The sequence below is a fragment of the Ceratotherium simum genome, chromosome X (assembly GCF_057802395.1).
Source record: "Ceratotherium simum simum isolate JZ-2026a chromosome X, ASM5780239v1, whole genome shotgun sequence".
NCBI classification, from domain to species: domain Eukaryota; kingdom Metazoa; phylum Chordata; class Mammalia; order Perissodactyla; family Rhinocerotidae; genus Ceratotherium; species Ceratotherium simum.
In genome coordinates, this window is record NC_141940.1 from 88687699 (window position 1) to 88714166 (window position 26468).

The window sequence follows — 26468 nt, forward strand, 5'->3', positions numbered from 1 at the left end:
GCCATGACACTCTAATTCACAGCAAGTTGTTGACAGCTGGTAACATCTAGATGTATTGTTTTTTCTCAAAAGGTATTTAGATAAGAGGCAGGGATGGCGATATTGTGGAAGGGTCCCAAGAGAATGATAAATAACATCAAAATCTGAAATTTCCTCGTGGAATTTCAGGCTTATGAGGGAGCTATTTTTACGTAGAGGTGTCCTTCCTGAAATGACACCAATCAGGCCAAAGGCATTGAAGTTCTTGGTAGCAACAGGATATCAAGTCAACATCAATGCAGATGTGATCAAATGTCAACTGGAGAAATTCTTCAACTAAAACTCGGACACAGGGTAAACTGTCTTACTAGAGGTCTGGCTAACAGAGAGAGGGAAGGAGAGGGGAGGAGGAATCAGATGCAGGAAAAATAGAATGAGAAAGTAGGAAAGCCATACTTTAAAGTATAGCTTTCCATTGTTTCCTGTCTTCCAGAGAGGTGTGAAAAGGAAATGTTTGCATATTCAACCACCTCCCTGAAACACACCCTCCTCCTCCATTACTTCAGAGGGTTTCCCAAAGTAGACATTTTAATCCCAACACACCATAAAGAAGGTACTACTAACCCTACTATTCACTGGAGGAACATTTCAATCACCTATCCTACTCCTTGTAAGAAGTGACTAGAGGCAAGAGGCCTATCAAAGCCCATAATCTTACATCATTAAAAGCTCAAAAAGAGAAAAAATATAGCTCCCAGTTAATTCTCATGTGGTCAGGAAAGTATCACCAATGTATGAGATAGGAACATTTAAGTAGCCACAATGAATGAGGCATCTGGAATCTCTCAGAAAATGCAAGCTGCCCCTCATTTGTCTCCTTATGGCAAAAAGTATTACTGAATCTATAAATGTAAAAATAATTATGTATTTAATAAATCTTTTAAGAAGTGAGCCTGCTAGTAGGGGGTTGCAGCTGCCTTTTACACTACCCTCCCCCAACCCCCACACCCTGCCCCCCTTGCTTTTATGGTCAGAAATCAATAGCTACAAAATTCGGGGTCTTCAAAAACACACCAGACACCAGTTGGATAAGGCTGTGCTTTATTACATGCATAATTACAAATCTGTGCTGAGTGAAAATGTATAAAGCAATGGCGACCTGGGTTTAAGCCACACAGAGAAAGGGCTGGACAATCCCATTAACCCTTCTGCCAATGTCCATTCCATTGCCTTTAACATGATTGTTTCCATTTCTTACAATTTGCATAGCACTTACTTGTCAAAGTACTTTCCAGTTATTGTCTCAGTTTATCCTCACAACAACCCTGTGAGGTAGGTAGGGCAATTAACACTATCCCCATTTTGCAGATGGGAACACTGAGGCACAGAGCGGTTAAGATCTTGAGGCTAGTTAGTAGAAGCATAGGAAATAGAAACCAGGTCTCCTTACTCCCCAGCCCATGTCTTCTTTGTTAGACTATGTTGCTATGCATGACCAGGGAGAAGAATGAAGAGAGCAGTGAGCCACAGCTTTGGTACAAGCTGTGCATATGAATAGGGGCCAACATCTCTAAAAGTTAGAATAAAGCTAAGAAAGCGTGACTAAAGGGTTGGCAACACTCAGACAAATAGTTGCTCTGAACAGCTCAGCACCAAGCTTCCTGTGAAAACTCAGGCTACATCAGCTTGGGTTGACACTAGTTTCTGGATGCCTAGCTACTGCTGATGTCTATACATTAGCTTCAGCTGAACTTTTACCAACTCTTAGGAACTAAAATGTCCAGTCAGACAGGTTTTCTTTGGCTACTGCAGTTGGAGCCGGCCCTATAAATGAGCTTATTAGAGGGATTCATACAGTGGCCCATGGGCTGGACCTGGCCCCTCTGATCCTCTTGGCCTCATTGGCTCACCCAGCAGGTGGTATTTTTCCCATAGCCAGAAATGAATGGACAGAGGTAAGAGCAGGAGGGTGGCCTTGGTCAAATGAAGAAGAGTCACCACGATGACATCAGTGTGTCATCCTTAGGTGACATGACCAGGGTATTGTCTGTCAGGCCCAACTCCTTTCTGGCCTGTACCTGGTTAGCAGCAGAGCTTCAAAAGACAGTTTAAGAGAACAAAATACTAAACACATCATTTTCTATCTAGAATGAAATTAATTCTTAATCATTACACAGTCCCAAAGGACCAAATATATAATAAAATAGTAAATACTTATAAAAAAGCTGAGTACTAAAAAGGCAGGACAATGGGAGAGAAAGGAGGGAGAAGAAAGGATAACGTGAAATGGAGGAGGGAAAAGGAGCACTCTTGAAGGACCATATATTTTGAGGTACACGCAAATGAAAATGAGGCTGAACATTCCCACCCTGATAAAACCATCTCAGGCCACTCCCTCGTCCCCATTTTGCCAGATGGCATTTCACTCACCAAATCCTAGACTGCCTTTGACTTTCAACAGATTTGGACTAGTAGATAATAATAAGGTTTAGCAATGAATACTTCATACGTCCGCAAGGAGATGCTAAAGCCCTCAACACTCTCAACAAATACCGTTGGCTTTAGCCTCTACAATGGAGCAAAGCCCTGCTGGCACTATCAACTCAGAAGCATCTTCCATTCTCTATTCTCAGAACGATCCTCTCCCTCACCCAAGGTCCACATTCAAAACAACATGCTTGTTAACAACTGAGAAAAATTTGAATTTAGGGCATGGAGAAGGGGAAGAGAAGGAGAGAGACAGAAAGGGAAAAAAAGAGGGAAGGAGGGAGGGAGAGAAGTAGAGGCAGAGATCATCTTTTTAAACCCTCATATTTTTATACCATCACATGCCATTTCTCCTTAAACGGCAAACTTTAGGCAAGGCATTCATTCAATGAGTGTGTGCACAGAGGCTGAAGACCCTTTAGCAGAACTTAGAGGTAGGAATTTATGACTGTAGGATTGAGCTGGGTGATCCGATAGGTCTCTTCCAAGAAATGCAAACTCCGCACATCATATACTTTCTTTCTCTCTTGGGTGATTTGGCAAAATCAGACTACACAGTGGAAAAACCAATTTTGTTCCCTTCATCACTTCAAAACTTTGCCCAGATCCAGATGTTTAGAAATGAGACTGTGGCCAGCAAACACCTGGGGAGCGACTTGAAGTTGCTAACACCTACTATTCCAACAACTTCTCTCCCTGGAGCAAACAACCAAAATTGAGGCAGAGCAAAGTTGAGTGGTCACCAGAGGTCCACTACACCGATTTCACGTCAAATTTATATAGCTCCCTGAGCTCTGATCTGAGAAACCCATACCTTTTTCTTTTTAATATACAATAAGTACATACTAAGGAGGCTAAAAATATAAGTTTAAAAAAAATTTGCTATAAAAATTCAAACTATCTACCTAAAGCTTATCATTTAGGCAATGGCAGTAGATGCAGCCCTCCTTCAGGAGCAGATGTCTTGTCTTGGGTCAGCCTTCTGCATAAAAGTAGACAGATGGCCTCCAGCTGAATACTGCTTTGAGCCTCTCATTTGCTTGGAAAGCCTGGTCTCTGGGCGACTACTTGACTTTTTCTTCCCTTGAGGCACATGATCGAGCAGTTCTTAAATGCCAGGATGTACGGCTTGGGGCGTGGGATGGCCTTCCTCCCACTATCTTACACGAACTCATGTATTTTCTTACTAGGGCTTTTCGAAAACACAGCCATAACTTTTCATTCACTCTCCAAAGGGAATCCAGGCAATCCCAGAGGTGGTTAAAAAAAAAATCAAGGTTTTAGGACACTTAAGTTCGGACCACATATTTATACATCTATTTTTTTAAGGACTCAATATTCTACCTCTCGTTTCCTTCCTAAATTCCTAATTTTTCTCAGAGTTTTCAAGAGCTCACTACTCTCTGCAATACCATGGAAGATGCTCTCCTGCTTTCTCTGAACTGATGGGTGGCCTGCATTTGGCTCTGATCCAGTGAAGGTAAACTGATTCCTCAGAATACAATGTGGTCAGTCATCAGTAAGTACTTTGGTAATATAAAACACCGGCTGTTTCAAATTCTCAATACTGTCTTCACTATCATTATTAAAAACTCCAAAAATTGCACTCTTTGTGATTTATTAAAAAACAAAACCAAAAGATATTGTGGGGTAACAAGTACACCCTCCTACTCATCACCTAACAAAACAAACCAAGATCAAGACCCAACCAGGAGAAGTGATTGAAATACTTAAAACACACAGCAATGATTATTTTGCATGATGGACTATATTGCATGTTAAGTTTTTTAAAACATATTTGCTTCCCCCACACCTGACGGGTTCATAAGATCATGGTTGAGAATTACTTTGCAGTCTTAGACCACACTAAGTCCCCATTACTTTATCATTCTCATGTTCAAACATAATTGAAGACTTGCCAGAGAAATTTATACTGTGCTCTGCTCTTCCTGCATAGGATTCAGATTCAGCCCCTGGTGCCAAAACAAATTAATCATTTGCTCTGCCAGCTGGCAAATCCAAAGTATCGTCAATGTCAGATTATCCACCAGAGGATATCTGTTCTGTGGATTATACCACTTCTACTCCACAGCTGAGCTCAGCCAGAAGGATGCCGGAGCCAGAAAAGAGAAGAGTGTGTGAACAAACATCCAAATAGAAATGATCTTGAAAGTGGCCATTATTTTGCATTTTCAGTCCCCTGCTTCTTCCCTCCAACGGTATAACTAATCTTGTATTACCTGTTTCAGCTTCTTTAACTATTTACTTTGAAAATCTGAAGATACAAAACATAGTAGTTCGACTTTTCTAAATCTATAGACTCTCACTCCTTTCATGGCCAGATGTCTACCAGATACTTTTCCTTGGAAAATCCTAACCCTCTTGAAGCACTTACTGGCATTCTTTCGTAAATCCTTCCCTTGTGTCAGGCGATTTTTTTTTTAATTCCGAAATAGACTAGTCTCAACTCATGTTCATTCTTAAATCACAGATTATCTAGTCTTTTGCCATTGAAGTATGTGGCCATTTGAGGCTACTGACAGACCTCCCCATATCAGCTTTGTTTATTGGTTAAGTATGTCCAACTGCTGAATTGGCAATGGCACAAAGGACATTTTCCTTTGCCTCAAGACAAGAAACTCGGAGCGTTAAGGTGCTGAGCTAGCAGTCTAGCAGAGAGCTCTAGCCACAATTAGCCAATCTTTGAGCCAAACCACAGGATTGGACATATAATGGATACCTTACACTACAGCTACTTCTAGCATACTAGTTACAAGGATTCCTGAGAAGCTGAGGTTAATGAATGAGATTTATCAGGAGTGAGGTATCAAAGGGATATTATTCTCTGGAGGGCCAACTGGTGCTTAGCATCTACAAAGTATACCTTGGCACAGTGTTATCTGATTTCTTGAATTTATTCTCTGAAGTAGCACCTTAACACTGGCTCATCTGTCTAAAATAAAAAACAGCCTAGAAGAAACACAAAGGCAAACTTAGACACCCTCCATATTGCTGCTGTACTATGAAATGTGACCAACCCTCTCACTGTCATCAAATACCAGAAATACTAACATTTCCTGTTTTGAAAACTTTAGTTGGGTGGCTAATAAGAAAAGATATGTAGTGAACCAGAAATATATAGATAAGAACTTTCATTTCTACGCAATATACAGGGGTGGTCAGGCAAATAGCCTCATCTCGTGTGAGGGAATCAGTGGCACGGAAGGGACAAAAGATGTAGTTACTGAGTCATGACTACGATATAATATAACTTAGAGAGCTTTTTTCCTTTTTCATTAAAATGCTAGAGTGGTATACTTAAAAGGAGAAACACTGTTGACTGCCTTGATATTTTAAAGATAACAATCAAAACAAGCCTTGGCTACCCAGTTCTGGGCAACGACAGAATTTCAGATTTTGGAAAGATAAGAATAGGGGTAAAAAAATCCTAGAATCAGGGATCAGCAACTTTTAAAATGAGGTACACTGAAGTGTTCAGGGCAGGGAGGTGGCGGGGGGGAGGTGGAGGTGGGCACAGGCTATGCCAAGTGACTGCTGATTCCAGGCTGGAAGGATGGTAGGAAGTGCTGGGAACAGACTTGCAAAATGGGACAAGCTGAACTCTCTGCCCTGGCAGTTAAGTCTCACTGCTGTGGGCATCAGCGTGGAGATGGAGGTATGGCAGCAGCGACTGGGCTGCAGAGCAAAGCAAATGTCTGTGCGTTACCTCTGGTCCACATGCCATGAGACTGCTGAGCCTTGGTTTACAATTTAACTAGCCCTGGGAGTTATTTTTTGTAATAGGAATGATTGACCAAGCAGAGTGCTCAATTCCAAAGAGAGGACTCAGGACTGAGGAGTCGGGAAAGGGAAAAGAACGGAGTGGGTATAACTGCATGGAGGTGAAACTCAGAAATGAAGCAGCAGTCGGAACGATGGTGGTGGCTCTGTAATTCCAGCAGGTGTCCCTCTAGTGTGACGTGTTCTACTGCAGAAAAGGTGGTAGGAAATTGAGAGAGGCACCTTTTCAACTGGATACAAGCACCTTTGGTGTCACCAGGCCTTGTCCACATCCCTGGGTCTTAGGATGGTTCTACATTTTATCTAGAATTCCAAGGAGCCTCAAGGGAGTCACAGGTGCCTATCCTGTTCCAATGCATTGAACATATTTGAAAGTACCCCAAGCCTAAATTCGTGTTCTTGGGGACAACACTGGCCTGTTATACGTACTCACGGGAGGAGGCATGAGTGCCCAGTTATTTTAGTACTGGTGGTCTTTATGAAGGAATGCATGAGAATGCCGATACAGCTCGGGATCTTCCCTGGTTTACCGGTATGCAGTCTAGACTTGGTTCCCTTTACTAGTCTTACATATTCCAGAAGCCTAAAGCACCATCACTCGTGGAGGTGGCATCTGGGTAAGAGGATTAGTTGGGACCTCACAAAAATGTGAAATTCCTAGTCATTGACTTTGCTTAGAACTTGACTAATCATTCATTTCAAGGAAGCTGGAGATGTCATTTCTTGCTACTAACAAATTCATGGCAAAGTCCTTGTCTACTAGCTAACAAATACCATCTGGAAAATTACCCTTTTTGCAGACAAGGAGAAAGTTCTATTAACTTATCTTTGTGCACTTCAAAAGAGTACCAGGAACAAGCAAGCTATAAAAGTCAACCTCTCTAAATTTGTTTAGAGGAGATTAACCAAAGCAGCATTGTCTTATAATCAGATATTAAAATTAACATACACATAACACACATACAAACTAATAATGCTAAATATTGTAACAGGAACAATATAACATTTGAACTGAATTTTCACAGTCTGGAAAATATCATTACTATTTTCCTTCTGGCTCTCCTTTCTGTGGTTGGAAAAGCAAAGCCCCTTAGTTTATACTTCATCTTCCACCAATGACACTTAGAGTCCAAAAAAGTGACTTTTTCATGAGTTTCCTGCAGGCTATAGATCAGGACGGTTGGAATTTTTCTTGCATAGTTTTCAGTGATTGCATATTGGCTAACAATTATGTTTTAAATTAAAAAAAAATTAAAAAAAAAGAAAAAGAATTAAACCATAGCAATTTTGCTTACTCTTTCATGAAATCTTCCTAATGCAATATCACAGAAGCCTAACTGTATTTTCTCCTAAAGAGAAGATTAATTTCCAGAGATTATGTAGTGCAACTGGTTAACTTGTAGGAAAGAGACAACACGCTAATATAACTTCACCATCCAAACACGGGAAATGTGTTTTGGGTACCCAGTTAATAAAATATATCCATGGTCTGCAACGTCCTTCCTGTTTATATTCAGCACAACCCTGTGATTCTAGTTGAAAAGAATGGAATCAGGATCTTGGTTCGCCATCTGTGCTATATGCTTTAACACATCCTTTTTGGTAATGATTCCGAGCAATCGCCTAAAAGACAAAACAAGACAATAAAACAAAAATAAATGTGGAGTTAAAATAACATTCTCAAAGGTGACATTCTTCCTCCTCAGGCCTTTTCAACTTTGTCTTGGAACACTATCTGCACTTACAGAAGGATGAGATAACAGGACTAGGTTACGTCTCCAGGCAAATAGGACAATGCATGGGTTCCTAAACATGCTCCAAGCATTTCTAGCTCTAGTTCTCAGATCCTGCTATTTCCTCTGGTTGAAATATTCTTCTCTACATATAGGAATCTTACTTACCTTTTGCAACCCAGCTCAAATCTCCCTCTCCTAGAACACCTTCCCTGATCCCACAAGCCAGCAATAACTGTCCTCCTCCCAGCAAACAGCTTGTCCTGTGTACTGTTGTGCTAGCCCCACTTGTGTATTCTTAGCTCCCCTCTAACACTGCATACTCCTCGAGGGCGGAAAAGGGTCTTATTCATTTTCCTATTCCCGGAGTCTAGTGGAATACCTTCTCACAGGAAGTAGGGATTCAGTAAACATTAAAAGACTCAGGGAAAGTCGCCTCGCTGATTTAAATCCTGCAGGACATCTGTTATACCATTTAGAAATTTTAGGGGGTGAAATTCTTATATAATTGCTGGATTAACATATCACGTTCAGAAAAAAATCCACCCTTCTCCCCAACCTCCCTTCTTTTCCAATAAAAACAGCAGAGCTTCCTTTACTGGATAAGAAATATCCCAGAAAGAGCGAGCCTTGGCCTTGGGAGTCAGAAAACTTGTGTTTAAAGCCTATCCTTACTATATATATTAACTGAGAGCCCTTGTGTAAATCTTTAAACCTCACCAAAACTTGGTTTTCTCATCCTCAAATAATAAGAACAAAGGTATTTAAGAACCAAATACTACACTTATACTACCTAATAGCATTATAATTTCAGTGCTGCCTGCTCATAAGAACACAGCTGTTTCTTTTGTGGGGGAGGAACTGAGTTATTTAGAGTGTGCAACCAGCAGTTCACATCTCTCAAACACACTTTCTTCCCCAAACTCCTTTTCTATTAATTATGATGATAAAAGAAACACATCCATTTTCATCTCACAGCTTCAAAAAGACCTAGAAGTGCTACTAACGTTCATTTGAATTGGGTTCTCCTTCTTTCTTTATCTCTCTACATTATCTTTTCTCCCACCATCCAATTTTTGCCTTCACCAAAGAGCTCTCACCCATTGTGTGTAACCAGGCACTGCCGCAGTCCCAGCTTTCGGAAGATATCCACTACGATCTCCATGGGTGTAAGGTCAGTCACAGTGAAAGGGCTGAGGTCCAGGATGTTCCGAAGCTTTAGGGTGGGTGGGGTGTATGGTGGCATCGGAGGAGAATGCTCAGTGAAATAAATGATGGAAGTGCTCACAACTCCATCCTGTTTTTTTCGAGCATTTTCTATTTGAAAAGTAGAAAAATAAAGTTGAAAATAGAAGTGCTAGTTCTAGCCTTCTGGCCCCTAACTAGTCCCCTTTTCCCTCTGTCTTCCCTCATTTCACATATATTTATTTATTTCCATAGTGGATTCTATTATTCCATTTCTGAAATCCTTACCAATTGAAATAATGAGATCTCTTCGGAGGACGAAACCCACAAGTCTTTGGGACTCCCGGGACACCACCACTGGGAAGCCACTGTAAGTGGTTTCACTGATTATGCTCTCTACATCTTCCACGGTCATACTGTCCTGAGTAAGGACAGTCAACAAAGGATCATTTCTCCGGGGTTTCATCACGTCCATCGCCAGGGTCTTATGAGCAAACTCTTCTTTGGCTTCAAGAAAGGGGTATCCATTGAGACGGATGTGGGCATCATAGATGCCTTCCCGCCCAAGAGCATCTGCCACCCACTTGCTTGTCATAGCTGCAGCCATCAGAGGCACAATGTATTCCAAGCCACCAGTTAGTTCAAACATTATGACGACAAGAGAAACAGTCATCCGAGTCACCCCGCCTGCAAAGAAACAGACACAGGCTACAGAAGGCAGGAAAAGTACAGGATTCATTACAATTATGGGCCTGTCACAGGCCCTATCCAGGAAAAGCTTACTTACCAGAAAGATTGCTAAAAGGAGTTCTCACCTATAACTGCACAGACCCCAGCAACTGCGCTGAAGTAAGTTTATAATGGACATGAGTCAGATTTCTCAAAACAACATCTATAAAAGCACAAGATGCCTTCTTGATTCTTTTTTTTTCCCATTTATCTGTTGCTTTTCCCCCCACTTATAAAATTAATTGCAGAAGATATTCACCATTTTTCTAACACTACAAGGACAAGAGGTTCTCTGGGACATGCAGGCCCATTGTGGAAAATTCAGAAAATATTTTTTTAAAAAGTATGTAAAAGAAAGTCATTATCCATTATCTCATTGCCTATAAATATGCAAAGTAAAAATTATGAATGACTTTTTCAAGTTTTTTACTATGCAAAAATGTATGTTTTTACATAGGTGAGCTCATATTATATGTTTAATTCCCCACCATGCTTTTTCCTCGCACTTTATGTCAGGAACATTTTGTATATTATTACAAATTTATTTAACATTGTATTTAAAGATGTTAAACATTTTAAGATTGCATTCAATGGCTGCACAGTATAACATTATACGGATGTACCATAATTTATTTGACCAGTCCCTTCCTGTGCACATTTAAGTTGATTCTAACTTTTGCTATTATAAATAATACCATGATGAACATTCTTACACAGATATCTTTGTCCAAATTTCTGATTATTTCCTCAATATGATGAAACTTGAAAGAAGAATTACTCTCAAGAGGGAGGAATGTAGATATATAGTAAAGAATGCTTTCTTAAAACTCTCGAAAAATGGCAAAGCCAATAGGAAATGGATGGGCATTAAAAATAATCTGCAGTCAGTTGTGTTTAATATCACTCTTCTTTATTATGTTACTTAGGTAGCAACTTCTTTGAAATCAATGCAAATCAACTACTCACCTAAGCAGGCTGCAGCCCCAACCATCGCATAAAGGCCAGGGGTGATGCAATCAGCTCCTTGACTACACCAGCTATTGAAGATGGCCCAGTCATGGTGGTAATAAGCCAGTTGTTCCATTCCTACTCCTAAAAGTCGACCTGCTATAGCACCAACAGCCATGCTAGGAATAAAGAGGCCAGAAGGGATCTGCAAAGAGAAAGCAATAGATGGTTAGTGAGAAATGATGTGACTGCCTGGAATATGGTAAGGGCTAGAGGATTGACTCTCTGCGAAGCAAACAGGCCAATGACAATTTAACTGTGCACTATGCTAGCAAGTGGCTGTAAAGATTTGTGTAACGCTACAGGCACTAGAGGTTCTCTGGGACGTGCATGCAAGTACGACTGCAAAGGATCTTACCCTGATTCGGGGTCCATCAGGCAAGAGCCTGAACTCTCCAGACCACACAGAACTGGAGGCAGAAATTATGCCTTTCCCAAAGAAAAAGGAAAATAGATGGAGTTTCTCATACACGCAGACATTTCCCCCAACTGTGAATTTTTTTTTATTGATGTTTTAATGGTTTCTAACATTGTGAAATTTTGGGTTGTACATTTTTGTTTGTCCATCACCATATATATGACTCCCTTCACCCCTTGTGCCCACCCCCCACCCCCCTTCCCTCACCCCCACTGCCCCTGGTAACCACAGTCCAGTTTTCTCTGTCCATGTGTTGGTTTATATTCCACACATGAGTGAGATCATACACCAACTGTGAATTCTTATCAATGACAGTTACCCTTTACTGACTATCTACTATGTTCTATGCTGGATGCTCTACAGACAAGATTTCATTGGTTCTTTACAACCACCCCAGGAGGTAGCTGTTACCATTCCCAAATCACAAAGAACTTAAGGTTCAGAGAAGTTAAGTAACTCACCCAAGGCCAAGATTTAGTAAATACTGGTGCTGGGGGTTAAATGCAATGCTCATAACCACTCTCATGTATTGACGCCTAACCCATTGCTCACACAAAAAGGATGGCACGTGAGGTTTCAGTTTATTTTGTAATAGCATAAAGAGAGATTAAATAATTAATTTTTTAGGGCCAGCCCCGTGGCTTAGCGGTTGAGTGCGCGCGCTCTGCTACTGGCGGCCCGGGTTCGGATCCCAGGCGCGCACCAACGCACCGCTTCTCTGGCCATGCTGAGGCCGCGTCCCACATGCAGCAACTAGAGGGATGTGCAACTATGACATACAACTGTCTGCTGGGGCTTTGGGGGAAAAAAGGAGGAGGATTGGCAATAGATGTTAGCTCAGAGCTAGTCTTCCTCAGCAAAAAGAGGAGGATTGGCATGGATGTTAGCTCAGGGCTGATCTTCCTCACACACACACACAAAAAAAAGCTTGCTTGCTTTCTAAAAAAAAAATAATAATAATTAATTTTTTAAATGGGGTAGTGACCATGGTTGCATGACTATCCCAAAAAGGAACCCTCATCTGTCTCCCCACTCTTTTTTTTGACGCCTAGGATACTATAGTGAATTCTCAATTTTCTGTGCTGAGAGGGAAATGACAACAAGGATAATCAAAACAGCAGATTATTTTAAAATAGCTTGTGTTTGATTTTGGAATACACTTGAATCTGTGTAGGTCTGATGGTCTGCAAATTTACTTTAAATGTAAGAATGAAGCTACCAGGTGAAAATTAACTTAAGAAGCACTATAAAACTTTCCAGGGTGTTGAGGAGGATGGATACCATCTCAGAGATTACAGTACTGCCCAAACTGAGTTGCTGTCTCTTATTCTCTGGTTTGAATCTCCGTTTCCTTAGAGAATAGAGGGAAACAACTTGGTAGTGGGGTGCTAGAGAAAAGAAACAAACAAAGAAAAACCTAGGGAGGAAGAACAACCTTAACATCATTTCCTTTCTGGTTTCTTCTGAATCGTGGAAATGATAATGGGTACTGAAAATAAAACGTGCTGGCTTGATGTCTGCTTTTGATAGTTTAAATATTTAGAATCACCTGTGAAGTTCTTGATCATTGGACATTGATACCAACTGTAAAAAATACACTTAGCTATATACTGGGTTGAAATATATGAAATTGCTATCTTAGCGGTCAAAATAGTTGACTATTGGCAACTTCATTTGGTTCAACCTAATATTTTGCTTTATTGGTAAACTCTAAATCCACCCTATAAGGACCAACAGTCTTGGTCGGATACTGTTTTAATATAAAATGCACTGGAATAAATACCTCACCATCCTTTTTGAGGGGCAAAATATGTTTTCCATAGAAAAGGAGAAAACATTTCTACTTAAAATCTCATCACTGAGGTTTGCATTTGGCCTAACACTAGGCTTGGACAATTTTAGACAGAGGTACAACTGTCTAAGAAGTTATGAGGACACGTAGGGGTAAAAAGGGATTTTGGGGGTGGGGGATGACATTGGGTGAAATTGGAAGTGTCACATGAGCTATGAGGATTGTATGATATCTTGGCTTTGCCCTCCAAACCCACAGCCACATCCACATCCACCAGGTATCAAAAGAATCTCCTCACCTTCATGCCAAAGGTGAATATAGTAATGACAATTTTCAGTATAAGCGTCAAGGCCAGCTGCCACATGGCACTGTAGACTCCCACACCAGCCGGTCTGTCGGGCAGTTCACCCCCCTTGCTTGCGTTGAAACGGTTCTCATAATCACAGAGCTTGGAGGAGTCCAGAAGGCCACAGTCATTAAACAGCTCAGAAATGAGCTCACTTGTGCTCATACGGGTGTATTCATTGGGGAAAGCCAGGATGGCAGTGATGGCTGTCACAACCAGTACCTCTATGACAGGATACTTTCCCAACTGAGTGGTCTTACGCTTCCGACACCAGGCAATGTTTGTGCGGATAAACAGAGCTCCCCACAGACCACCAAATATGCCCAGCAGAATAAATGGCACAAGCTCAAAGAGATGCCATGGGGTGTGAAACTCCACGTAAAATAGAACCAGGCGGCTGTTCCCAAATGGATTGATAGAGCGTAGAGTAAATGCTGCCACCAAGGCAGCAAAGAACGAACGCCACAACGTTTTGAGGGGAAAATAGTAGCTGACCTATAAGAGAGAAGGTGAGAAAACAAACTCAATCAATATGCACAAACTATTTCGAGTTAAAAATTGGTGCTGCAGGAATTAGAGGTGAGGATGAAAACTGCCCAGAGATCTCTGGTGACCTGGTAAAGCACTGCAGTGGGAAGAGCACTTTGGGACTGCAATGTACATAGACACTGGGTACAATTCCTGACACACAAGCACGCGCATGCACATGCTCTACAGACAGTTAAAAATAGTTACCTCTTCCAGGCTGAATAATACTCCGCCAATAGGTGCCCCAAAGGCTACAGATACACCAGCTGCTGCTGCAGCCGACAAGACCTACGATCCAAAACTCAAAATTAGTGATAGAATAATGCCACTTTCCTATCTTCAATCACATTTTTAAAAGGAATGTTAGTGGTTACTAAACATTAAAAAAAAAAACAAAAACCTTTATATGCTCCATATCCAGTTTATAAAAAATGAAGCTCAATCTATATTTACTTTGAGAGCAAACATTGTACGATGAATTCTGAACACATGGTTCACACGCTTGAACACATAGAGGGCTTTTCCTTTGTAATTAATTCAGGCATTTACTTTATTCCAAATTATGCTCCCCATCCCCAATACTCCCAATTCAGTAACTGCATTTGAGTTTGTAGACCTATTCACCACCTAAATGAAGTACTTACAGTGATGTATTTACATAGCATTTTCTCTATAAAGGAATGCTTTCTAAATGAGATTTTAAAGAAGGCTCTAATGATACAAAAATGAAGTAACAGTTGGCTCACAGCTATTCAGCAAGTGCATATATTCATAGAGTAGGTATTTAGGGTTTCCTAAATTAGGCTTATGTGCCCTACTCCATGCCTAGTGACCTAAGGAAACAGAAATAGAGGCAACTAGAAGCAAGGTTAGGGATAGATTTTGAAGGGAAGAGAAGACCTAAGTATGTTTAGATGTGGCAAGGAAAAGGGCCAGGAGGGAGGGGAAGAGGAAGAGGAAGAAGCTGTCAGAGGGAAATAAAAAGGGGTAAAGAGACAGGGAAAGAGAGCAAGTGATATTTAGAGAGTGCCACCTTTGTGTGTAGGCATACACATGTGCATGTAAAATGTGCAGGACAAACACACCAGAATTGACAGAAGGACCAAATCCTTTCATTGGATTCTGGTTGCTGTGGAATGGTATATGATTTGGGGTAGTAAGGAAATATTTTAAAGAGAAAGTTGAACAAAATTAAGAGTTTTTGAAGAATAAAATGGCTCTTGGCAAAATAAATCGGCAGGTTTTTCTGGGAGTGCAGAATGGCCCAGGAAACTAACGGAAAGCTGGTGCTAGCTGGGGACGGCTTGGAAATGCGTGGCTATAATGGCTTTCATCTGAGAAGGACAAGGACAGTCAACCTGGAACTTGAGAAAGGGGATTTCAGTGACTCTGTTCAGCATGAATTATGAGGGAGAAGAAAGAATCGAGGTGGCTAGTTTGCTGTAATTTTATTCTGTAGAGTGAAGTCTGTCTATGCCCTTCCTTCTCAAATCTCTATTTTACTCTCAACTATCTGCCCACTTTGACAAGGCCCCGGGACACAAAAGGCTTGCTGCTGATGGCGAGAACAACAGAGAAAAGAACTGGAAAGTCTATATAAGCAATAGGAAGTAAACTAAAGATTCAAATATTCATGAGTCTAGTTAGAGAAACATATGACATCTGCACAGAGAAACGGCCAAATCAAACTCCTCTCTCATTTTATAAGAAACTATCTGAACAAAAATGCCAATTTTATGGAATGAAAGCAACCTGCAATCTATAGTTTCGAAGTCACCTCTACTCATGCAAAACCAGCAACAATCAACACTTTATTCTTGCCAGTTAAAATGTTTTTTTCAACTCTTTAGCTTCTGTTGTACATTATTCCTGTCTGACAACCTCACCAATTTAATACTGCCTTTATGTCCCGCCACCATTTGACAGGTAGCTAAACAACCTACTCAGATTTCCCTCTTTCTCTCCTGCTAGCCTTCCTCTCCTGCCAGGAACTTTCCCCCTTGAACTATCAAAATGTATTCCATATTGGAAACTTCAACATCTTTGATTTTCCGTCTGGGTCTTACAGTTAATTTGGTTTTGTTTTGTTTTCAGAATAAATCACTAGGTTCCAATTTTGTGAAAAGTCCTTTCTAATGAAATGACCCTGGTCTTGACCCATTCTATATGAGATTTCTTCGTAATTCAGGGAAAACAGAACATGAGCCATTGTTTTCTTAAATCCTTAATTATAGCAGGACAAAAGTAACCAATGACTTGGAACAATTTTTAAAAAATGTTCTTCCTCTTCAAAATAATATACATTAACAACTGCAAAAACATGAGAACAACTACAGAGATGCTGTGATGGGACTAACTTAGCGGGGTTGAAGTAGAAGGCAGAGAGAGATCCATTACAGAGAGAAACTAATTCAGTGTAGTGTTAGATAGAAATAAAAGATTAAAAAGCTGGCATCTGAAACACAGGCTGAATTTATATTCTCTCACAGGAATAAACAACTTCTTAAAACAATCTTCTATTATTTTTGTAACTTATTTTGTAATAGAAACAGCACACACTAGTATAGGATTATAGATAATAAAAAGTTAAAGTCCTTACGTCTCCTTTACTACCACCTCACTTTCCCACTCACCAGAGGTAGACATTTTTAACAGTTTGGGGTAAAACTACTTTCCAGATGTTTCTTTCTAGGTGCATATATACACACTTTTAAAAAACATTAATTGAATTATACTATACACATTATTCCAAAATTGGCTTTTGAAACTTAAAGATGTTTATAGCCATCATTTCATGTCAGCGGGCTATCTCATTCTTTGTAATGCTTGCATAATATTCTATAGTATGAACAGACTATTGTTTATTCAATCAGCCCCCACTGACGGACATTTTGATTGCTTCAGTTTTTCACTATGTTGACAAATGCTGCACCGACTATCCCCATCCACCTTTGCACACACCCATGCTAGGAAGTCTGGAGGATAAATTCCTAGAAGCAGAACTGCTGGGTCAAGGGGTATCTGCATTAACATTGGTAGAACCCCCAAATTCTCATCCCTAAGATTGGACCATTCATGCTCTCACCAAAAAGGAGACTATTAAGGCCATTTGTTATTACCTCTCTGCGCTTGGCTTCATTCTTCCTGTACTTGTTGAAGCAGTGGCACAGGATGTTCCCGCAGCAGCAAGCCACGTGCACTAGGGGACCCTCTTTGCCCAGGCTCAAGCCAGATGACACTGCCAGCACCAATGTGATGGTTTTGATAATCAGGGTCCACTTACCCAAATAGCCCCTAATAATGAAACCACTCAAGATAGTTTTAATCTGCAGGTCAAACACAGAGAGATTGAATATAGACCAAGCAAGTAAATAAGGCTAAAAAGCAATAATCTGGACCTCATTATGGAAACTGCACCTTTTGAACAAGTGACATGTAAATGCTTGACCTACAGTGATCCCAGTTTGGGAGGGAGCCCAGGAGCCCAAGAAAGCGAGAACTTTTTAAGAAAAGCCCAAGAAAGCGAGAACTCTTTAAGCTTTCATGTTCCCTTTTATTTTTGGCCATGTGATAGCTGGGCAAGGGAGTATTGTAAGTAGGAGACTGTGTGGACATGGAGAAGGGGAGGCAGACAGGGAGGGTGTTTTCCTTACTTACATCCTTACAAGCTAGTATAGCCTTGATACTCTGCCAAAGAACTTTGTAACTATGACTTGCTCCAGGAAACAGAGAGGGGCAAGGTCATCCGGGTAACCTAAAATCTCAGTGGTTTCAGTCACAGTCAAGCAATCTAAACCAAAAGTAGTTAGGGACAGGGTTGTAGTCACCCTCCTTCTAGCCCAAATCATATTGTTGGAAATGTAGTAAAATAGTTTTATAGCTTCTGCTCAACAAAGTTGATAATACCACTACTTTTTCAGGCCAGAATCTTAGGCTCTGCCCTGGGAACTTCTTGGGTAGGGAGTGGGGGAGGTCTTCAGGGGTCTGGTTCACCAGGAACTCACAGGAGGCTAGGAATCAACTCCCTTTAATGTCCACGTGGCCCAGGAGGGGAGGAGACTCAAGGGGAGACCTAGAGAGGCTCTAGATTGCCTCAGGATCTGATCCTATTTAATATCCATGTTGTGGGATATGCTGGAATATATATCAAAAGACTTTAACCAGAAAGGAGTCATTATTGTTACCATTTATAAGCCATTTTAGAGACTCACCTCAGGGATTCCAGAGCCACAGGCATAAGGTGCAAACACCTTGACAAGAGATACGGCCAGGAAGGCAAACAGGAGAGCCCAGAGGACGTACATGAAATAATTGACTATGTAGGCAAAAGCTCCCTAGAAAAGGGAAAAAAGAAAGAAGCTTGTTTTAGCCCAGACAGCCTCAGTGGGGCATGCAGCTCTTCTGAGTAATGGGTTTTCAGGAGAGGAGGTCAGAAAGAAAAACACCATTATTAAATTGCTGAAGATGTACCTTCCTGGACAGTCAGCAAAGCAACTACTGGGACAGTGTTGGCCCACTTGCATAGGAGGCCTTGCTACACGCAAAGTAAATCGACAACGGCTTCTAAGGATGGACAAGAAGAAAGGGCAAACAAAACCCTGAAGCAAATTCACTGTCTATATGAGTGCTTTGATAGGTTTTGTAAGCAAATATACAAGATTCTATGTCAATTTTATTAAGTCTTAACCGCTCTTTTATTGGAACGGCTGAACATTGGCTACACATTTGAAGTGAAGACGGGCTAGCTACCTACTTTGGTGTCAAATTCTCCCAGGAGATTATAGAGTCTAAAATTCCTGAGTGTTTTTCTTAAAATACACAATTAAGTTCTGTAGAGAACAACCACATCTTGGAGAGAATTTTGCTACCACAGACTCAGCAACAAGTACATGCAGCAGAAAGTTTCAGGCTCTGACCATAAAACTAAGCCAGCGAGATGCCAGATATCCCCAACGATAAAACAGCAAGAGCTATTTTTAAAATGGAGAGAATATACTTCTGAGACTATCCCCCTCTGATAATGAAGTCTGCTAGAAGAGAAATCTAATTTTGACCACCAATAAGGATTCGCCAACATTAAAGGGCTTGCAAATAGTTATGCCTTACAAAAAAGCTATTTTGAACATTAGTTGATTATGCTTGCTGATCAAAATATTAGAAGTTGCAACTCACTCAAATTACATGAAACACAAAATTCAATAGGCTTTTGACTTTTTTGTGTGTGTGCGAGGAAGATCAGCCCTGAGCTAACATTCATTGCCAATCCTCCTCTTTTTGCTGAAGAAGACTGGCCCTGGGCTAACATCCATGCCTACCTTCCTCCACTTTACATGGGATGCCGCCACAGCGTGTCTTGACAAGTAGTGCATCAGTCTGCGCCCAGGATCCGAACCTGTGATCCCTGGGCTGCCAAAGCGGAGCGTGCGAACCTAATCGCTATGCCACCAGGTCGACCCCACTTTTGACTTTTTAAAACATAAACATTAGTAAAATAATTCACTGACTTAGACAAGGAGAACCAAAACGCTCAGGTTTTTTTCTGAGTTATAATTTTGACACAGGTTTTCCCTTATCTTAGTCCCTCAGAGGAACAAATAATTCCTCTCTCTTGGCCTTTCGAATGTAGCTAAGGAGGTCGAAGCCTCCAGGGGTAGGAGACAAAGAGGGGAAGGGAGTAAAAGAAAAAGCAGCTGAAATCAGCTAGAGGCAGAGACCAGGAGGCCAAGTCCTTGGCAGGAGAACTCTTCTTAAAACCTAGAAGACTCTTTCCCCAAGCAAGGATTTCATTCATAAAAAGGAGCTTGAGCAAATCTCAAGCTCCAGTTTGAAAGTTATGGTTGGAACACTTAAACACACACACACACAGCTATAAAGGGGTAGCACAGGGGAACGTTGTGGTGATGGAACAATAGTTTTATATCTTGATTGTGGTGGTGGTTACATAAATCTACATGTGATAAAATTGCAGAGAAATACACACACACACATCTATGCCTGTAAAACTGGTGAAATAAGGTCTGTGGATTGTACCAATGTCAATTTCCTTGTTTTGGTACTATACTATAGTTATATAAGATGTTACTATTGGGGGAGGCTGGGTGAAGGGTATATGGAGTGGGGGGAGAACCTCCCTGTACATTGTTTTGCAACTTCCTGTGAATCTATAATTACTTCAAAAATAAAAGTCAAAAAAAAAAAAAAAGCAAGGGAATGACATACATACACACACATACACACACAGACTCACCCTAAATTCCAGGGCTTCTCAAACTTTTCTACCCAAGTACTCCTAATCTAGGAGAGAGGGTAGGGGGTGGGGTACCCAGGAGCAGAGCTGAAATAGAGATTATGTTTTATCTTAACAAACATGGGAATTTTGCATTCCTTTTTAATTAAATGTAATTTTTGAAAAAAAAATTTCTTCCAAATATTCAGGAAAAACTGATCTTCTGGGAAGGCACATAGTGTTTATCCTGTGGTTTCACCTACCCTCTGGCACGCTGCTCTTACCCCAGTTTGAGAAGCATAGACTTCAACCCTCCCCTACATATGGATCTACTCCTTTTATTGAACTCTTTCCCCAAGTCACTATGCACAGTGATATATGTACTTAAACACTCTTATTCCTGACTTTATTATTTTCCTATCCTTCTTTTCCCTTGACTGATTCTGTGTGTGTGTGCGTGCGCGCCATTTCAAATTGTTTGTGGACCAAAGTAGGTATAAAAATAAATTTAATTTAAAAGTACAAACATATATCCTAGTCTTGTCCCCCTCACTTCACTACCACAGTGGATGAGCAGTGAGCCAAGATGGTACCTGTTTTAGTTGGTGGAAGTCAGAGTGGAATTGGGAATTAAGGATTATTTTGTTTTCTCTTGTGTGTTTTTAGTAGGAGAGATCTAACATACAACCGAGTGGTAATGGAAAGGTAAGGAGCTGAAAAACAATGTTACTTCTGCATCGAAAACCATAGGCTAGAAGACAAGGACAAATGAAAACACTGATTTAACCTCAAAATGGGACTAGAGGCAATTTTACTCCTGGGTTTTTGTTATTTTGATATAGAATGTATCATAATTTTTTTAACGTTGTAATGTAATGCTCAGGGAAACACTACTTTTGGAGTCTACATGATAAACACATTTTTAACCCACTCCATCCCGTTAGAAATTATAGCTCACCTGTTCGCTGGCTCCGACATTTCTACTGAAATTATTAGGGAAAGATAGATTTAGTTACACTATGTACTAACAATTAAGAAGAAATACCAGGCTCGTTTAAAACAAACAAAAATTTTAAGTCATTGTGTAAGCATGAAACAACTCCACATGTCAAAAGAGATGGAAACAGGGCTGCGTTTAAACCACAGAGAAAGGCAGCTGACACTGGTTCCCCTTTTCACGAAAAGGAAAACAGGGGAAGATTCCACAATTGCCACAAGTACAGTATAAGAAACAAAGTAAATGTAAGAATAAAAGTCAGTGGTTCAGAAATCTTCACAACATGTTACCTCGTCCGTGCTGATGATAAGCTGGGACCAGCTATTCCACTCTGGGCACTTGTCTCTGTCTTCAAAGGTGACATGCTCGGAGTTCCAGCAACAGTGCTCATGGTTAAACCATAATCCCCCTGTGCATATACCTTCTTTCAAGTCTGTCATCCAATGAGCAGAGATGTCTATCAAGCCAGCTAGGGAACCTGATTTGAGGGGAGGAAAGGAAAGGCCAAAGTTGTCAGGGAAAATGAGGGAAGAAGAATTAAAATAAAGGACAAGCATATACTTTCCCATTCCATCTGCAACCTCTTTCTGATTATCTGTCTGCTTGATTTTTACCTATTACTTCTAATAGATTTCACCTATTTTAACATGAAATGCCTGTTCAGGAAGGGGAAAATAAAAACACTGTCCACATTAAACACTGTGTCTGTGGAATTTCTATATAGGGGAATCTTAGAGGAGAGCAAAGTGGTTGGGTGGGAGCAAGGGGTAAGTGGATTTGACTTTTAGCTGATTTACATGGGAAAGACTCTGCCTTGACTTAGAGTTGATGAATACTGATCCATCAAGACAGTCAAGTTTATTAAAGATTATTTTATTCTCACTATATACATAAGATTGAGAAAATGTGAATTGCCCGCATTGAAGAATATTATATGACATTTATTTGAGATGGCTTGTGGAAGGGAGCTGGTGAAGACTATGGCGAGAAGGGCTCAGTCTTAGTGATTTTGCTCCATGGACAAGAGAATTTGAGCTGCTGACATGAAGGCATTCTAGGCTAAAGGAACTGAATTTATAAAAGCACCAACTGTGATGTACATGGAAGGTTAGAGGAAGCTGCAGACATGCTGAAGTCTCCTGAGCCTAGGACGTGAACACTCTGAAGTTTTCTTAGTGAGAAGGAGCGAAGAATATTATACACAGAACATTCATCAAAGAAAACTGTGAGAAAATGAATAGTGAACTGGGGACATATGCACTATGGCTAACAGACTCATAGGGTTAAGATAGTTATAATACTTTTGATTCTGGTCTTCTCATCATTTCTGTAGCCCAGATGAAGAAACTCTGGCATAAAGAAATTAAATGGTGTAGAATCGTGCTTTAGGGAAATAGCAAAGACATTATAAAATTCATAGCCCCTGAATTCCCAGACTGTTCCTGCATTCAGACACACTGCCTCTATTGTTGCTCTCCAATGCTTAAAATACAAAATACCCTGTGTGTATGAGGGAAAGAAAAATATTCACTGACCACCTAGTGACAAGAAATACATTAAAAAGTTGAGAATATTACACCTACATTCCAACAGGCTGGAGGCCATGTCACATGTATGTTTTGGTAGGTGCTAAAAGTGTTAACACAGGTCATTTACATACTTGAATAACCTAGTCAAATCTAATACATTGTTTGACACCTACTCTTGGCCACTCCAGCCTCCGTCTTCTCTTCCTTCTAAATCTTATTGCACTAATCGTCTGGATTCAGAAAATTAACATGATGTTATAGTTTGGCTTGTTCTCTGGTGGGTCCACGTGTGCATGTCATATTCTACTCAACACTGGTACCCTCGATTCTATCTTCCCTCTACTTCTATTTCTCCTCCTTCTTTTTCCAATTGGCTCTTTCTTCCCTGGTTACAAATTTTATTGGGTTTCCCATACCCTAAAGAATTAAATGCTTTCCCTTGTCCTTGTTACCATTTCAAGCTTCTGTCCCTTCTTTCCTTCCAATGACTACCAAATATCTCCAAAACTTCTACACTCACTGGTTGCTTCCCTTTGAAATCTGGCTCCTAATATTTACCTGAGATGGTTTTTCAAGGTCATTGGTGTCCCCCTAACTGCTAAACTATATAACCCTTTCTCAGCCCTCTTCCTTCTCTTTGGCTTCTCTACAATACTTGGCATCACAGACCGTCCAGTCTTATTAGCCAGCTCTATACTGTGCGAGCCAGAAGCAGCAGTGTTAATACTCTGGACCACAGGTTGGCAAAACTATGGCCTAAGGGTCAATTTAGCCTCTATGTTTGTAAATAAAAGTTTCTCCTGGTCACAGCCCCACTCATTTGTTTACCTATTGTCTATGGCTGCTTACCTGCTACAGAGACCATGTGGCCAACAAATCCTAAAATATTTACTATCTGGCCCCTTACAGAAAAAGTTTGCTGACCCCTGCCCTAGATAATCTTTGAAAACCCAGCTATGGATGAGCCATTGCTCATTTGCAGCAATCATCTTATACTCCATGGCTCATGAATTACCACTATGTATTAGCAGCAGCAGCATCGTTAACAACTGGGCACTGTGCTGAGTGCTGTGTGCTATAATCTCATTTAATGCTCACAACAAACATGTAATATAGGTACTCTTATTATCCCTATTTTACAGATTGGTAAACTATAGCTTCCAAGGGTTAAGAAACTTGCCAAAAGTCACAAAATTAGCAAGGAGGTGGGATTCAAATCCAGGTAGCCACAAACAGCCTGTTGCTGTTAACTGTCATTTCATCCCATCCAACTCCAGGTTTCCCACCTGACTTCTATTTTAGCTCAATATTCCAGATCTTCCTAGACCCATCTTTTAGTGCCATAAGGTACAACTCCTAGCATCTCTGTCTGGTATTCTTGGCTTTCTGCTTCTCCCACAGGAGGGGAAGCCTGCTTGGGAATTTGATTTAAAGCTGTACTTACATAGCAAGTGTACTATTTCTAGTTAGACTGGAGTGGCTTGGGGGGTTTATGAAGACGATTGGAAGAGGTGGTACCATCCCACTCCTCAGCCACCATGAAAGAATGAGATTGTAAGCAACTTGAGAGTATGAGCCATATCTTACGTGCTTTTCTTTATCACCAATTGAGAGAGTAGATGTTTAAGAAATAGCTATAAAAATCTCTCAGGAAGTCCTCTTCTACATCTTCTCTTCTAAACCCCATGCAGTACGTGTTTTAAAAAAAAGTTATTGTCTCCAACAGAAGGGCTCTTCCTCAAGACAAGCACCAAAAGGCAGTGCTAACAATACCTTAAAATGGATAAAATACTTTATAGCATACAAATGCATTTAAATGCATTTCCTCATTTCATCTCATTTATTTAAGGAAGGAGATGCAGGTATTATTACCCCTTTACAGATGGGGATGTCAAGCTTCTAAAAGGTCCACCAGTAATTCATATCACGTAGGAAAACGGTAAAGCACAGCACTCAACTCATTCATGACTTGGGGGAGGGGCACACCACAGTTTTAGGAGATTTGTTTAGAAAACTAACATAGTTTACCATACCTGATAAAAGCCCAATAAGTAGCATCAACAACCAGCCAGAAAAAGCATCACTCACACTGTGAATTAAGGCCCATGTGGACTCTTTGCTTTTATTGGTAATCTAGGGAGAAATGAGAAAACATTGGTACACTCTACATACACCTTTGCTTTTTCACCTCAAAATGTGCAATAGAGTAAAGAAGCACAAAGACAAATCTATTCATTGAGAATAGAGACCAACTTGGAGTTACTTCTCACATAATCTTTGGCTGAACCAACGCCACAAAGAACTCTGAGGTTGACTGGACCTTGTCTTACTGAACCCCACCTTCGCCTACAGTATTGCAACGCCTGCAAGTACCTGATTCAGGGCTTCCCCATTCAGCTGCCAACTTCTTATAGCATCACTCTGTTATTGCTTATTGCAGTGGTCTCTTCCTGCCCTGGGCATCAGATATTCTAAGGATGGCCTCTTGACACACAGCAAATAGTTTGATTGTTTTCCAAAGAATAAACAAACATGGGCTTATTTGAGTGGTGAAAGTACAATCTGAGGTTTACTATCTGGGGCTGTGCTTCAGGTCAGGCAAATTCCAAGACTTGATTCCACAAACCCCTAACTGTACATTGATCATAGATACTAAATGATATCAGGACTGCATCTCTTTATTTTCAAAAACCTGCTTGGAATATCTGAGGCTATCAAGAGGTGCAGAAAGTTTTACCTTTTAGGTCCTAGCCATGTCAATTTAACCCTTTAGTGCCCACATTTCAAAACCAAGCATTCTGACAGCTTTGTCATTGGTACTTTGCCCTTCTCTGTACCGCTATTTCTTATCTTTGAAACTGTGACTTAGCTACCCCATCTTCATCTACAGCAACATCACAAATAATAATAATAAATTATTATAGAAATTTTAAAAGCAGCTTAAAAATTCATTTTGACCTATGACCCTAAGTTTCCAGTTTCAATGTTGAAAGTATATGAGGTGATATTTTTCCCTGTGACAGTGTTTCCATTCTGATGATGAAAAGTTAATGCTAAAAAACTAAATGCTAACATTTGATAAACACATTTTAATTGATTGTGAATTATTATTCATGGCATAATTTGTCTCAGATGCCACCATTTTACTATAATGGGAAATACGCCTTGTCACATCACAGGTGAATTTCACAATGTGAATAACATGTTGAATATGCAACTGGTGACAAACTGAACTCTGAAATACAGATAGCAGAGATTCTAAAGCCATATGATTCTAAATTTTAAAGCTTGCATGATGAATTGATATGACAGACAGAAAGAATATGTATGTGTGTGTTCCCAAATAATAGAAACCTTATGAAAAATGTACAATGTTTTATAGAGATCACCTTTTTTAGTTACAATAAGAAAACTCAGTGGGATTATCACAAATCCATGGATTACAAAGGAATTTCTCAAAACCTATACCTGTGACAACCTGACTCCTGGGTTCAGGTGGTCATGAGAAAACCAGTCAGGAGCTGTGAAAGGCTTAAGAATGAAAAGTGATCCAAACCTGACTGCTCAGGAGATTTGCTCAGCTCTGAGAGGAGGAAATCATGAACTCAGGAGAGAATGGGGCCAGCTTAAAAATCAAATTTTAAATTTGAAGTCACAACAGAAATAATAAAGAAAGAAAAACATCATAATACCAACTGTTGGTTAAAGAA

At 40.4% G+C, this 26468-nt stretch overlaps 1 protein-coding gene across 5 annotated transcripts in view; it reads right to left on the reverse strand.

Moving 5' to 3' along the window:
• Nucleotides 1-1063: 1063 nt before the first annotated feature.
• CLCN5 (Cl-/H+ antiporter 5) overlaps nt 1064-26468 on the reverse strand; it is a 146396-nt gene continuing 120991 nt past the window's right edge. For all 5 annotated transcript variants that reach the window (XM_014790969.2, XM_087426704.1, XM_087426706.1 and 2 more), the window contains 10 exons: nt 24792-24891; nt 21520-21707; nt 18218-18340; nt 17126-17332; nt 14214-14294; nt 13431-13973; nt 10881-11067; nt 9474-9872; nt 9101-9317; nt 1064-7890 (listed from right to left, as the gene is read on the reverse strand). In XM_014790969.2, coding sequence (XP_014646455.1) covers nt 7800-7890; nt 9101-9317; nt 9474-9872; nt 10881-11067; nt 13431-13973; nt 14214-14294; nt 17126-17332; nt 18218-18340; nt 21520-21707; nt 24792-24891 — 2136 coding nt within the window. In that variant the 3' untranslated portion in view covers nt 1064-7799. The remainder of the gene's footprint in view (nt 7891-9100; nt 9318-9473; nt 9873-10880; nt 11068-13430; nt 13974-14213; nt 14295-17125; nt 17333-18217; nt 18341-21519; nt 21708-24791; nt 24892-26468) is intronic.